Raw genomic sequence first — 14,658 nt, forward strand, 5'->3', positions numbered from 1 at the left:
TAATTTTAAAAAATAGACCAGGAAACCTAACCATCATAAACATGGGTCCTATGAACACCCTGGTATTAAATTATTGTCTAGATTAGGGGTGTCGAACTCAATCAGAGAAGGGGCCAAAATCTAAAATCCAGCCTAAATCGCGGGCCGAATGGTTTACTGAACAGTCATAAACTGTCATTGTGATGGAAACGCAGCGGAGTGCAGTGATGACAGCGTGGTGCGGGCCACATTGCAAGGCCTGGCGGGACGGATTTGGCCCGCGGGCCTTGTGTTTGACACATGTGGTCTAGATGGTACTAGCAAATGTTCAAGAAAGACTTCACACCCGGCTGACATGGCTCAGTGGTTGAGCATCGACCTATGAGCCAAGAGGTCACGGTTCAATTCCTAATCAAGGCACATGCAGGAGTTGCAGACTTGGTCTTCAGTAGGGGGTATGTAGGAGGCATCTGATCAATGATTCTCTCATGGTTGATGTTTCTCTCTCCCTTCCTCTCTGAAATTAATAAAAATGTATTTTTAAAAAAAAGAAAAGAAAGACTTAACAACAGCCATGTTTTAATTGAGTTGGGGAATAGGCTGGACGCTGAGATGGTGCTCAAACCTGCTTGTTGTGATGACAGATATCTCAGTCTCCTCTGGTTTAGCCATTGTGTTACAAATCGAAACAGTTTCATTTGAGTAAATGCTCAGTCATTCAAGGATCTTTCCTCTCCTAGACTCTGCCAAAGGCATTGTATGTGAGTAGGAGTTTATAGAACTTCCTGGTAGCATAGAATGAGTCAACCTCACAACAGTATGCAGTGGGCCTTGAGGTGCCCTGTGCATGCTCATTGGTTCTGGGTGAACTTTTTGTCTTTCTATTCAACTTTAGAACTTGAAAAAAATTATACCAGTTATGGAAAATAAAGGCACCCTTTTTCATCACATCCGAAAAATCATTTGTTATATTTTTGACCTAGTTACACAGATATGCAGGAGTTTGTGTATATAAAGGGAACAATAGCCTTAGTCATAGGCTGTTGAGGCTAAAGACATGGATTTACGTGCTTGCCAAAAAAATGCAGAGCCAAAATTATTTTTAACTGTTAATTGCATAGGACATTTTGGTGCTTTAGAATTTTGGAGAATGCTTCAAAGCTGACAAAAGAGACATTTTAAACAGAAAGGTCTCTACTCTTATGACCTCACTTAACCTTAATTACCTCTTTAAAGTCTCTATTTCCTAATATAGCTATACTAGAGGTCTGATGCATGAAAATTTGTGCAGGAGTAAGCCTTTCTTCCCCCAGCTGCCAACATTCGCTTCCTTCTGGGCCCTGGGACCCGGGCTACTTTGCTCCAGCTGCCACCACCAGGCACCTGGGAACTGGGCTTCACTCCAGCCTGGCTTTGTCTGGAAGGATATCCGGAATGATGCCTGGCCTAATTAGCATATTATCCTAACCCCTCTGCCTGCCTGATGCCCCTAACTGCTCTCCCCTGGGAGCCTAATTGCCTGCCTGCCTGATCACCCCTAACCACCTCTGCCTGCCTGCCTGATCCTCCCTATCTGCTCTCCCCTTCTGGCCTGATCATCCCTAACTGCTCTCCCCTACCAGCCTGATTGTCCCTAACTGCCTCTGCCTTGGCCCCCCACCACCATGGCTTTGTCCAGAAGGATATCCAGAAGACGTCCAGTCTATCCGGTCTAATTAGCATATTACCCTTTTGCTAATATAGATTCTAAGGAACCAGGGGGTTAGGGGTTCAACATATAAATTTTGGAGAGGACACAATTCATTCCATAACAGATAACTATACAGATAAATTGAAAAATGGTGACAGAGATTTTTAGTTGTCACCAGTATCCATTCTTCCTTAATTTATTAAATATATTTTTATTGTTGATAGTATTACAGATATCTCCCATCTTCCCCTTCCTCTTCTCCTCCCATCTCTTACTACTTTATTGCCCATGTCCATAGGCTATGCATGTAAGTATATAAGTTCTTTGGCTTAATCTCTTCTCCTCCCACCATCGAGGTATGTCAGTCTGTTCCATGCATCCATGCTCTGGGTTTTATTTTGTTGGTCAATTCGTTTTGTTTATTAGATTCCACAAATAAGTGATACCATGTGATATTTGTCTTCTCAATTTGGCTTTTTCTTCACTTAGCATAATATTTTCCAGGTCTATCCATGCTGTCCCAAAGGGTAAAGGATCCTTTTTTTTTTTTTTTTTTTTTTTTACAGCTGCATAGTATTCCATAGTGTAAATATCTCACTGCTTTTTTATCCATTCATCTACTGATGTGCACTTGGGTTGTATTCTACTTCATTTAATACTAGGATGTGTGAGTTTTTATCAGGGCTACCCAGCTAGAGGTGACATTTCCCAGCCTCCCTTGCAGCTTGACGTGGACACATGACTAAATTCTGGGCAATGAGATGTAGCTGAAACTTAAGTGCCACTTGGGCTCACGTCTCTAAGGAAGATGGGTCTTGTCTTCCCACTGGAAAAGAGGTAAGAATTGGAGAATCTGTCTAGTACCTGGAGACAAAAGCCACATGTTGGCAACCTGCCCTCATCCTGCCATCTTGTTTGGCTCAAGTCAGCCTCTCAGCAGGTCCTGAACTCCTCGTCTCTTGTGTGAGAGAAAAGTAAACTTCCACCTTGTTTAAACCACGCCACTTTTGGATCCCGCTGACACAGCATCTTCGTCTGCACCCCCATGAGTGCAGACATGTATAACCTGCAGGCAGTGGCACAGCCTTTGAATATTTCCTGACTATGTACATGAGAGGACAGTGAGCATGTTTCACGCTGCAGCCTGGAGCGGAGCCTCTGCCAGCCCGACCAAGCCACCAATACCTCTCACCTGTGCGAGGGCCACCACCTCCCAGCCAGCCTCCTTGTTTTTTACTCCTGCCTTTACGGTGTAAAGTCTATTAAACCATTCCCCTGCTTACAACCTGTGAATGACCTCTGATTACCATGCAAGAATTTTATGCCCCTAATTTTCAAATAAGGTCACAGTTTTCAGTTCCAAGTGGATGTGAACTTGGGGATGGGGGATTGTTACTCAATCCATTACCCTTGGGTTGGCATGGCTGTCTCAGGTGGATGTGGCAACAGGGGGTGGGATGCTAACTCAGGGAGAGAGAAGAATATGAAAAAAGTTGCTTGGAGAGTCAGAAGAGCAAAAAAGAGAAATTGGCAAAGAGAATAGAATGATGGGTGTGAGAGAATGGGAGGCAGTGACCAGATGACTGCCATATAAGCGGGGAGAGTGTGAGTTTTAATGAGAAGGTGAAGACATAAAACAATACTGGGAAATGGGGAAGTCAACGTCCCTCTAGATTTCTGGAGATTGATTTGATTAGAAAGGAATGAAAATAAATTGTAGGCAGGGCTTTCTAAACCCACAAATACTTTCTGAGGGTTTTAATTATAGCTATCTGTGAGAAATCTCAACAGGGACAAGTTGAAATATGAAGTTGTATTTATTTTCCTCTAGTCATTCTATCAACTGGATTCTGAAATTCTCCCTTTCTTATCATAATCTTAATGATATCATGAATAGATTTCATTCCCTTCCAATTCTTTTGAGGTATTAATCATGCAATCTAGTTTAGTATGTTTAATCTCCAACTCCACCTAAAGCGCTTTGTCTTTCCCCATATCAGAGGCTAGGCTCGTATCTCAATCTTGATGTATATATGGGTGGGGTTGGGTGCGGTCAACCTGAGATACACACTCCCTGCTCCTCCCACTCCCAGATCTAGCTTTCTGATGTGAAGAACAGGAATAAAAGGTAGGAAGGAAGATATTCTTTTTGATGATTGTGTTGGTTAAGGTGCAGGATAAGCTGCTGAACAGGGAAACCCCAAAACATATGGACTTTAATAAAATAGAAATTTCTTTCTTTTAAAAATAATAGGTTAAATATAGTCAGGAGGTATAAGATAGGTAGCTGTCTATACTCTGCAGTTACTCAGGAGTTCAGGTTGACCAGTTGGCTCTGTTTCTCACAGCTTGTTTTTTCTTCTGGCCTCCATTCCCCTTGATACGGAGTGGCAAGAATGAATGGAGTTCTTTTGTACTTTCTCTGACTGGTCCAAAGGTGGAGATACACCATTTTTCCAAGGTACATGACACCACAGTGTCTAAATGCCTACGAGCAAAGGTTACTTTACCAGTCTCTCTGCTTACTTATACTTCTGAACTCCCAGGGGCACATATAATGTTATCTCAGACTGCTCAGAGGGAGACCACTTTCAGCAGGAGTGAATGTCCTGCACATTTCTGTGTCAACACAAGCATCATTTAAGGATAGAGAAGTCTATTCTCCCTGTCCAGTCTCCGTGAGTGATTCTATTGGCATCCTCTCCTCACTTGGTTTGGGAAGGAGGGGACGCCTCCTCTCCCATTGGTGGAAGAGTGCACAGTCTTACATCACAAACACTGGTATTCCAAAGCTGCTGACACTGCCACTGCCCGCCCCAGCGTTCTTAGGTGGCTGGGAAATGTGAGGGTGAGGTGTTGGCGGGGATGGCACTGTCTAGTTCAACTGCTTTTTAGAATGCCATAAGGCCGTGATTGGCAAACTGCAGCTTGCGAGCTACATGCGGCTCTTTGGCCCCTTGAGTGTGGCTCTTCCACAAAATACCACGGCCTGGACGAGTCTATTTTGAAGAAGTGGCATTAGAAGAAGTTTAATTTTTAAAAATGTGGCTCTCAGAAGAAATGTTAATCATACTGTTGATATTTGGCTCTGTTGACTAATGAATTTGCCAACCACTGTCCTAAGGGAAGAGCTTGGCCCCAATTGCTGGCAGCTTTCTTAGAATATCAGGTATATAACACTTCCTGCTTCTTGGTTTTGGACCCAAGTCATAGGAAAAGTTCTAGTCAATACCCTATTATGTAATTAGAACCAACAGATGGAAAGGGAAACTGAAATTGTATGTAAGCTAATGAATTACATGACCGATGAGCACCGTAAAAATATATCCTAAATTTGAATTAAATTTACATCATATAAATTTAAAATATATGATAAGCTCTGGTCAGGTAGCTTAGTTATTAGAGCTTCCAATGCATCAAGGTTGTGGGTTCAATTCCCGGTCAGGGCACATATGAGGATCAACCAATGAATGCATAAATGAGTTGAACAACAAATTGCTGTTTCTCTCTCTTTCTCAAATCAATAAATAAAAATTAAAAAAAATATATATATATAGTAACAGAAGAAAAGGCAGAGGATAATGATATATAGTAACAGAAGAAAAGGCAGAGGATAATGGTGTGGATGAATGTTTATTGGTTCACAAAGTCCTCTTAATGAAACATAGCCTAAGGAAATAATTTTTCACACACATTCTAAGGAAATACATGGACATGCTGCTTTTTGCAGTGATTATAATAACAAAAATTGAGAACAACCTAAATATCCAACAACATAAGACTGGTTAAATGCACTTATTAAAATGCTTAAAAAATACCTTATAAATAAAATGGAATATTTATTCAGCCAGTAATAAAAGTTGTAGATGGATATTTACTGACATGAAAAGATATTTATGATGTTTTATAGATTAAGAAAAACAGATTACAAAACAGAATATACTAGTATGATATAATGCTCAGTGTGTGTGTGTGTGTGTGTGTGTGTGTGTAAATTTGTGCAAACTCTCTGATCAGCAATTTGGCAGGAAGCAAAAAGAGCCTAGCCTATATGGAGAAGTCAGCACGGTTGCTATAAAAATGATATTGATATCTCTATACCATGAGGTTAACATTGATTTGACATTTTTTCTTCTGATTTATTTATATTTTTTGATTTTTCTTCAGTAAACACATTGCTTGGATAATAAAAATTAAAATAACTAAAAAATTATTTTTGGGAAGAAAACGTATATGTTTCTTTGACCTTGTTATGGTAAAGAACTTTCTAAACTTAAAAGCAATGTAGCAGTGGGCTGCTGGAGCTGGTTTGTATAGATTTGTGAGGGCCAGTTATCAAATATTCAAGAATTTTGCAAGCAAGCCAGTTGTAGCTATGATAAAAATCAGCTTCAGTGAAAATACATACATGGCCAACATCAATATGTGCTACAAATCAGGCTTTCTCTCTTGTAACCTGTTTTACCAGCATACAACTAAATATTAGTATTAGCAAAAAAAAAAAAAAAAAAGTCAATTTACTTGTTTATATTAAAATGTATGCATTTATTGGTTTAAAAAATCATAAAATGAAAAAGAAGATGATGGGAGATATTTGCACAAAGTTTGACCAAGGGTTCATGTCAGTGACATAAAAGAACATATGATTGAACAGTAAAAACATAATCCCAGTAGAGAACGAGGCAAATGATGTAATTCACGAAATGATACAAATTGCCAATAAAGTTGAAAAACTAGCCAAGAAATTTGTAATAAATGAGAACTATACAATAAGGAGATACCACCTTTCATCTATGAAATCGACCAATCCCAAGGTTCTTAGTCTAGGGAAGTTGGCCTTGCACACTATGGTAGAAAAGTGATTACAGCAAAGAATTGTGTCCAGTTTGTGACTGGACATCATGCAAGATTAGGATGAAGGCAAAGAAATGCTTAGCTTGAGTTACCCAATATTGCTTTGTTATTTTGTTTTTACTTTAAAAGACAAAAATGGGGCTATCAGATTGGATTCTTGAGTGTGCTGACAACAACCCAAAGCAAGTGTTTTAAACATTATTTGAGGAAAGAGATTGTTAGATATCATGCTTTCCACATGGAAATTTTAAAAAATCACTTTTCTTTTGAAGAAAGTTTGAACATATCAATGGAAAAGGATTTGAGCACTAGATTATCTGAAAACCAATTTGTCAAAAAAGACACAATTAGCACTCATTTTATATTAGCCCAGGGATGGCCTTTCCCTTTATGGATGAGTTTAAGCAAAACTTTGACCTTGACTCCTCCCTCTTTCCACTCTTTTTAAAAAGTGGACTGATCAAAAGGCAAGAAGAAAAGCAAAGCATCTGAAATACACCCAGACTGGCCCTCCTGCCCCCACCTGCATGGCTACAAAGATAAGCATTTTGGATTCAGCCAGTAATGATCTGTGAATCATTAACACCACCTCCTTCATTTTAATAGCGAGTTGATTGCAGCGAAATAGAACCACAAAGATGTGATTCTATTTTAATACTGGTCTATCAATTAACCCAGTCCATATTTCACATGTAAATAGGAGAAAATGGGTTTACACGTACTGTGTAATGTAATTCCAGTGGGATTCAATAGATGGCACAAAAGAGCTCTGTCCCCAACATTAAACCTGGTGACCAGCAAATAAACATTTGAGGAAGTACATGAATTTTCTTCTGACTGCCAAGGAGATAGACGGATAGATTGCTTTGGTAAGTGATACATTTTCTTTTAATTCTATAAAATAAAATAATAACATAACCTGTTATTGAACACAAAAATCTCACGGTCGATGAGGAAGTGCATTGTTTCTGATATGTAATTCCTGTGGTTTGAACTAGCGTTTGCTATTCAGTTCCTTGTCCTAAGTCAGAGAAAGGGTTTTTGTATGTGTGTATGTTTACTTTTTTTCATGAATAAGACCTCATCTCAAGCATGATTTGCTTGCCAAAGATATATTTGAGTTGGAAGATGAGAGTTTGGGTCACACAGACTTTCTCACGATTTTCTTATGGAGTTGCTAGTTGTTGACTTCAAGTGACCTTGTTCTTTCTCCCATCCCTCTCCACCCACCTCCTGCAGTGAGAATGGGAGGGAAATGGGATAGAGCTGAGTTACTCCTGGAGGCAGTGCTGCCATACACTTTTTATGGGCAGGTGCATTTTAGTTTCTTCTCTGGGCTGTGCCAACAAGCTATTCTTTTCTCGTTTCTCAGACCACAGAAGCTGTTCTGCGGTGCTGCCAGTCAGGTGGAATTGTAGGTTTCAAAAACGTTTCCCAGGCTTCACCCAATTTGATCAAAAGAGTTGAAAGTGAAAAAAGCAAAAGTTCACAATACCACATAGGAAACAAAGCAGAAGAGCTTTTGAACTGATTCTGATCCTTTTAACCTGTGGTTAATGCCTTGTTGGTCTGGTGCAGAGAAGACTGACTCAGTATTTGCGAATTGAACTCAATGGGCTAGATAACTCTCAGGGTATCATCTATTAACACAAGTCAACATCCTGATTTGATGTCCACAAAGTCTCCAAACAAAAGCAATTCAAATGTATTGTTGTATCATATCATATAGTGGGAGTCTAAACTTACCACAATCATGTAAGTTGACATAGATAGATCTTACTTTTATACTTTCAAATTGAAGCACTCTTTTACTAATCAACTTAGCAAATAACTATTCTATTTGGTAGTAAAATAGTTTTGGGGTTCTAATATATAAATTTAGTGGTGGTTATTAGGACTTTGATTTAAAAAAAATTGATTTTTTTCCACTGATTTAGCAAGTTTGGTATATAAAATAGAAAGATCCTGTAAGTACCTAAGATTCAGTTGCTCATATGTACAATACTTTGGCTCTTTAACTACAGAAATAAAGATGGTTTCACCAACTGAATACTTCAGATTAGTGATTATAATTGGGAAGGCAAAATTGAAGTTGGGCAAATAGAAGATAGCTGAGTTAATTAATTTTGCTAGATATAAAGCTGAAGCCATGCTCTCACTAAATGCTAGGGACAGACATTATATAAATTTAAATTTAAATTTAAATCTTTGTGGTGATTACTGTTGTTAATGAAATGAGGACACCTCTGGTCTTGCTTGTGGTGGGTCCACTGTGCACTAAGCCCTCCTGTCCATCCATGGGGTTCTGCCTCTGACCCTTATTTCCCCAGTCTCTTTCTGTATACCATGATCACTGCTTCTTTGAACTGTGGAGTTGCCCAGAAGGTAGAAAGATCCCAGATTTGAATTCAGGCTTAAGAATAACTAAGGACCCCACTTGAGCCTTACACCTAAATCACTTTTACTTTGACTTACTTGTACCAAATGATTCTGTTTTAAAATATTAGGCACTGGCCTAGGCAATATCAAATATCATTTTGATGCTCATTTAAGTACTTATTTTCATGTTAGTAGCTCTTTCAGGAAGGTGGGAGGAAGAATTGGGAAATTTCTGGGACTTTCAGCCAAATATAACCAACACCATAAAAATGCCACGTTTACTTTTAGCATGCATTTTAATGTGTGTGTCCCCTTCCTTGCACAGAGTCTGCATGCAAAGTGATGGAGGGTCAACTGTGTCGACTGGGAGATATGAGAAGAATTTGGTGCTTTGTTGATACTGATGACTTCCTTGACTAAGGATTTTGAATAAGATCCTTGCAAGATCTGTGTAGCCATGTAGCATCAGCTCAAAACGTGGGTGAGGGGTGTATTACTCTCTAGGGTTCATACCAACACAACTCCTTCTGGTCTCATGTGCCATTGGAATGGTGATTACAAAATAATCTGAGCTATAGTGGGTTGACAACTAATGCAATAATCATAACCTAGAGAAAATACTTCATAGGAAGAAATACACACTGGATGAATGAATTTAAGAGGAGGAAACTTCTCCCATCCTCAAAACCTTTCTCTACTCACTGCCCCCCTCATCACTCTCAGAATCGAACCCCAACTCCTGGCAATGATCGACACACTGTGCAACCTTGGCCCTGACTCCTCTCATCCTGCTCACTCCATGCTAACATTGACTTCGTCACCATCCCTCAGACAAGTCAGTCTCACTTCCATCTCAGGACCTTTCCACTTGCCTTCTTCTTCACCAGAAATGCTTTCCCCCCAGATCTTCCCATAGATTACTCATTCACCTCATTCTCCTAACCCTCCCTTCCGCCCCTCCCCGTCATGCAACAGAGCTGTCTGCCTATTCTCTATCTGAGTCTGTCTTAATTTTGCTTGGTAGTACATTTTGTTCATTAAATTCCACAAATGAGTAAAATCATATAGTACTTGTCTTTCTCTGACTGGCTTTATTCACTTTGCACAATGTTCTCCAGGGACATCCATGGCTGCTACAAAGAGTAAAATGTTCTTCCTTCTTATGCCTGCCATTATTCTTAATTAATTAACCTGTTTTATTTTTCTATATAGCACTTATTACTACATGATCCTTAATTATCTCTGCAAAGACAATTTCCTCCTCCAAATAAGGTAATATTCATAGTTTCTGGAGATTATGACATGGTTAGGAGGTGGACATATCTCTTGGGAGGGGACACCTTTCAAGTCATTACACCATATAGGTAGGATAATTATGTATCAATATGTGTATTTCCCTGTTTTAGGTTATATGACTCCAAAAAAGGTAGCCTACATGTTATGAGTCTCTAGTAAAAAAAAATGTTTAATATCAACCATGCTCAATTTAATGCAATAATTTAATATGGATTGTTTTTCCAGGATCTGTATCTGTATCAAGATGCCCTGAAGAATAGCAACTATCCTCAGGAACATCTAGTGTTACAAAACGACTAAAATGAATTCTATCATCTTCCATTTTGTCATCGTATTCATATTAATACTTGAGATCAAAATCCAGTTATCTGAGGAAAGTGAATTTTTAGTTGACAGATCAAAGCGGGGTCTCACCCATGTTCCCAAAGACTTATCCTTGAAAACAACAATCTTAGATATATCACAAAATGATATATCTGAGCTTCAGGCTTCTGACATCCTATTACTATCCAAGCTGAGGGTCTTGAGAATGTCTCATAATAGAATCCAGTATCTTGACATGAGCGTTTTCAAATTTAACCAGGAATTAGAGTATTTGGATTTGTCCCACAATAAGCTGGAGAAGATTTCTTGCCATCTTACTGTGAACCTCAAGTACTTAGACCTCTCATTTAATGCATTTGATACCCTGCCCATTTGCAAAGAGTTTGGCAACATGTCTCAACTAGAATTTCTGGGTTTGAGTGCCACACAGTTACAAAAGTCTAGTGTGCAGCCAATTGCTCATTTGCATATCAGTAAGGTTTTACTAGTCTTAGGAGACCTTTATGGGGAAAAAGAAGACCCTGAGAGCCTTCAAGACCTTAACACAGAGAGTCTGCACATTGTTTTCCCTGCAGGAAAGGAAGTCCACTTTGTTCTGGATGTGTCAGTCAGCACTGCAGTAAGTCTGGAACTGTCTAATATCAAATGTGTGCAAGATGATAATGGATATTCTTATTTCCTAAGTATGCTGTCAAAACTTCAGAATAATTCAAGGATAACAAATCTTACTTTAAACAACATTGAAACAACATGGCATTCTTTCATTGCAATGTTCCAGTTGGTTTGGCATACAAGCATAGAGTATTTCTCAATTTCAAATGTGAAACTACACGGTCGCCCTCAGATCAGAGATTTTGATTATTCTGACACCTCAATGAAGGCCTTGTCAATACACCAAGTTGTCAGTGACGCGTTTAGTTTGCCACAAAGTTACATCTATAAAATCTTTTCAAATATGAACATCCAGAATTTCACAGTGTCTGGTACCCATATGGTCCACATGGTTTGCCCATCCCAAATGAGCCCATTTCTGCATTTGGATTTTTCTAATAATCTCTTAACAGACATGGTTTTTAACAATTGTGGGACCTTGGCTAGGTTGGAGACACTTAGTTTACAAATGAATCAATTAAAAAAACTTGCCAATATAGTTCGTATGACCAAGGAGATGAAATCTCTACAACAATTAGATATTAGCCAGAATTCTCTAAGCTATGATGAAAATGAAGAGTATTGCTCTTGGACTATAAGTTTATTAAGTTTAAATATGTCTTCAAATATACTCACTGATGCTGTTTTCAGATGTCTACCTCCCAGGCTCAAGGTTCTTGACCTTCACAGTAATAGAATAACAAGCATCCCTGAGAATGTCCTCGGTCTGGAAGCTTTGCAAGAACTCAATGTTGCTGCCAATTCTTTAGCCCACCTTCCTGAATGTGATTCCCTCAGCAGCCTCTCTGTACTGGTCACTGACTATAATTCCATTTCCAACCCATCAGCTCATTTCTTTCAGAGCTGCCAGAAGATCAGGTCCATCAGTGCAGGAAACAACCCATTCCAATGCACATGTGAGCTAAGGGAATTTATCCAAAGTATAGGCCAAGTTTCCAGTGAAGTGGTAGAGGGCTGGCCTGACTCATATAAGTGTGACTATCCAGACAGCCATAAGGGAACCCTACTGAAGGACTTCCATGTGTCTCCATTATCCTGCAACATAGTTCTGCTGATTGTCACCATTGGGGTCACTGGGCTGGTGTTGGCTGTCACTGTGACTGTCCTCTGTGTCTATTTCGACCTGCCCTGGTATCTCAGGATGGTGTGTCAGTGGACCCAGACCCAGCACAGGACCAGGAACACACCTTTACATGAACTCCAAAGAACTCTTCAGTTCCATGCCTTTATTTCATACAGTGGACACGATTCTGCCTGGGTGAAGAATGAATTACTACCAAACTTAGAAAAAGAAGATATACGGATTTGTCTCCATGAGAGAAACTTTGTTCCTGGTAAGAGCATTGTGGAAAATATCATCAACTGCATTGAGAAAAGTTACAAGTCCATCTTTGTTTTGTCCCCCAACTTTGTTCAGAGCGAGTGGTGCCACTATGAACTCTACTTTGCCCACCACAATCTCTTTCATGAAGGATCTGATAACTTAATTCTGATCTTGCTGGAATCCATTCCAATGTATTCTATCCCTAGCAGCTATCACAAACTCAAAACTCTCATGGCACAGCGAACTTACTTGGAATGGCCAAAGGAGAAGAGCAAACATGGACTTTTTTGGGCGAACCTAAGAGCATCCATTCGAGTTAAGTTGATGTACCAAGCAAAAGAAATAGATCACACATACATCTAAATATGTTCCCCCTTTCACTGCTTTTGGAAATTCCAACAATGCCTTTATTTTACATGAACACAAACTAAACATAATTTCGAATTTATAAAATAAATAAAAATGTGTACTTTCAGGCCCCTGTTCACCATTTACTCATGGTAATAAAAATGAATGAAATTATATAATTTTGATATAAAGTCAATTTCTAACATATGAGGGATTTACTTGTTTTGTTTTGTTTTTTTTCTTTCTAGAACTGAATTCATTGAATTTATCATGTAATCAAAAGAAGCACCTATTTAAAGAACTTCAATGATATATGTTCCTATGTGCTGGGGTTAATGTTAGAAAACTCCATGCCTTTTACACCTATAGCTGGGTTGGTGTAGCTGTTGGTGCATTTTTCATTTCCACTTAGCATTTTCTTCTATGTGTTGAAAGCTGCATATTGGTAATGCGGGAGACTCTTTGCCTGATGGGCTTTCTTGCTGGCCATGAGAACACACTTGCCCCACAAAACAGGCAATTCAGAAATGCTGGAGGTTGTCCTTTGAAGCAGCCCTTAATCAATGCCTAATCAATATCAGAGGGAGAATTGGCAGGTAAGTACAATTTTTCTCACCCATTTTTGGAGATAAATCTGGGAGTGTGCTTTACACTTTCCCTGAGTTCCCCAGTGACATAGAATTCTGATTTTCCATGGTAGAAAACAACTGGGTAAAGCGTTCTTTATTAGGTTACTTTTTATTCGTATCTCATTCCTCCAAGGGTGTTTCCTGGGATCAGCTCTGAAATCAATGACCTATAGTTGAATACTTGTCTCAGAGTCTGCATCTGGGGGAACCCAAGCCAAGAGTTTGTTGCATCTCAGGTCAAATGGAAATTCTGAGTCTGGTTTTCCATGGCTGGAGGTCTTGCTGACATTCTATTGAATAGTTGTCTGAGCTGGCATGTAGGAGAACCTTTGCTCTCTGGGTCAGAGGAGGAATGCAGTCAGTGTGTACTGCTTCTATACTCATTCCCTTTGGGAAACTATTAACATAGGGCATGAGCAAATTGGAGCAATGCAAGAAATGGGCTCTATCAGATATTTATTTCCAGCTTTAGTTTTTCAGATATTTGTCTTACTCATCTAATATTCTGCCTACCCTTTCACTTTGGCAGTCAACTCTGGGCAGGTGTAGCCTGACAGCCCCTTGTCATAACTGCCCCCTATACCTCTCACTTTATGTCCTGTGGCTAAGACCACTGTACAGGATGTTTATAGAAGCTTGTTCAACCATTATTGTATATGCACAAACCTAGCTGTGCCAGGGATATCCCTTGAGGAGATCCTTGACCATTTAAATATTCCTCTCTTTTATTTTTTGGGTAAAAAAAAAAAAAAAAAAAAAAATGAGGCATAGTCCAGTGATGGAAATTTAGTTAGACTTATTTTGGCGATCATTTCACAATATATACATATATCAAATAACTATGTTGGACAGCTCAGTGGCTAGAGCATCGACCTGTGGACTGAAAGGTCCCAGGTTCAATTCCAGTCAAGGGCACATCCCCAGTAAAGGGTGTGCAAGAGACAGCTGATCGATGATTCTCTCTCATCGATGTTTCTAATTCTCTATCCCTCTCTCTTCTTCTCTGTAAAAAATCAATAATATATATATATATTTTTTAAAAAGAATTCAGGTCAAAGTATGAACAAATTTTCCGTAATGAAAATAATGTTTTCACAAGTAGACTACAGGAAATATGGCAGAATGGGTAAACAGTTTCTGATTCTAAATCTGGGTTTCAATTC

At 39.2% G+C, this 14,658-nt stretch overlaps 1 protein-coding gene across 1 annotated transcript; it reads left to right on the plus strand.

The window, feature by feature from the left end:
* Positions 1-10,159: 10,159 nt before the first annotated feature.
* Positions 10,160-13,073, plus strand: TLR1 (toll like receptor 1). Its single transcript, XM_036418634.2, has one exon. The coding sequence runs from the start codon at positions 10,500-10,502 to the stop codon at positions 12,879-12,881; it is 2,382 nt and encodes a 793-aa protein (XP_036274527.1). The 5' UTR covers positions 10,160-10,499; the 3' UTR covers positions 12,882-13,073.
* Positions 13,074-14,658: the final 1,585 nt, after the last annotated feature.

This window comes from Pipistrellus kuhlii, unplaced genomic scaffold (genome assembly GCF_014108245.1).
Source record: "Pipistrellus kuhlii isolate mPipKuh1 unplaced genomic scaffold, mPipKuh1.p scaffold_m20_p_1, whole genome shotgun sequence".
In the NCBI taxonomy this organism is placed as follows: Eukaryota; Metazoa; Chordata; class Mammalia; order Chiroptera; family Vespertilionidae; genus Pipistrellus; species Pipistrellus kuhlii.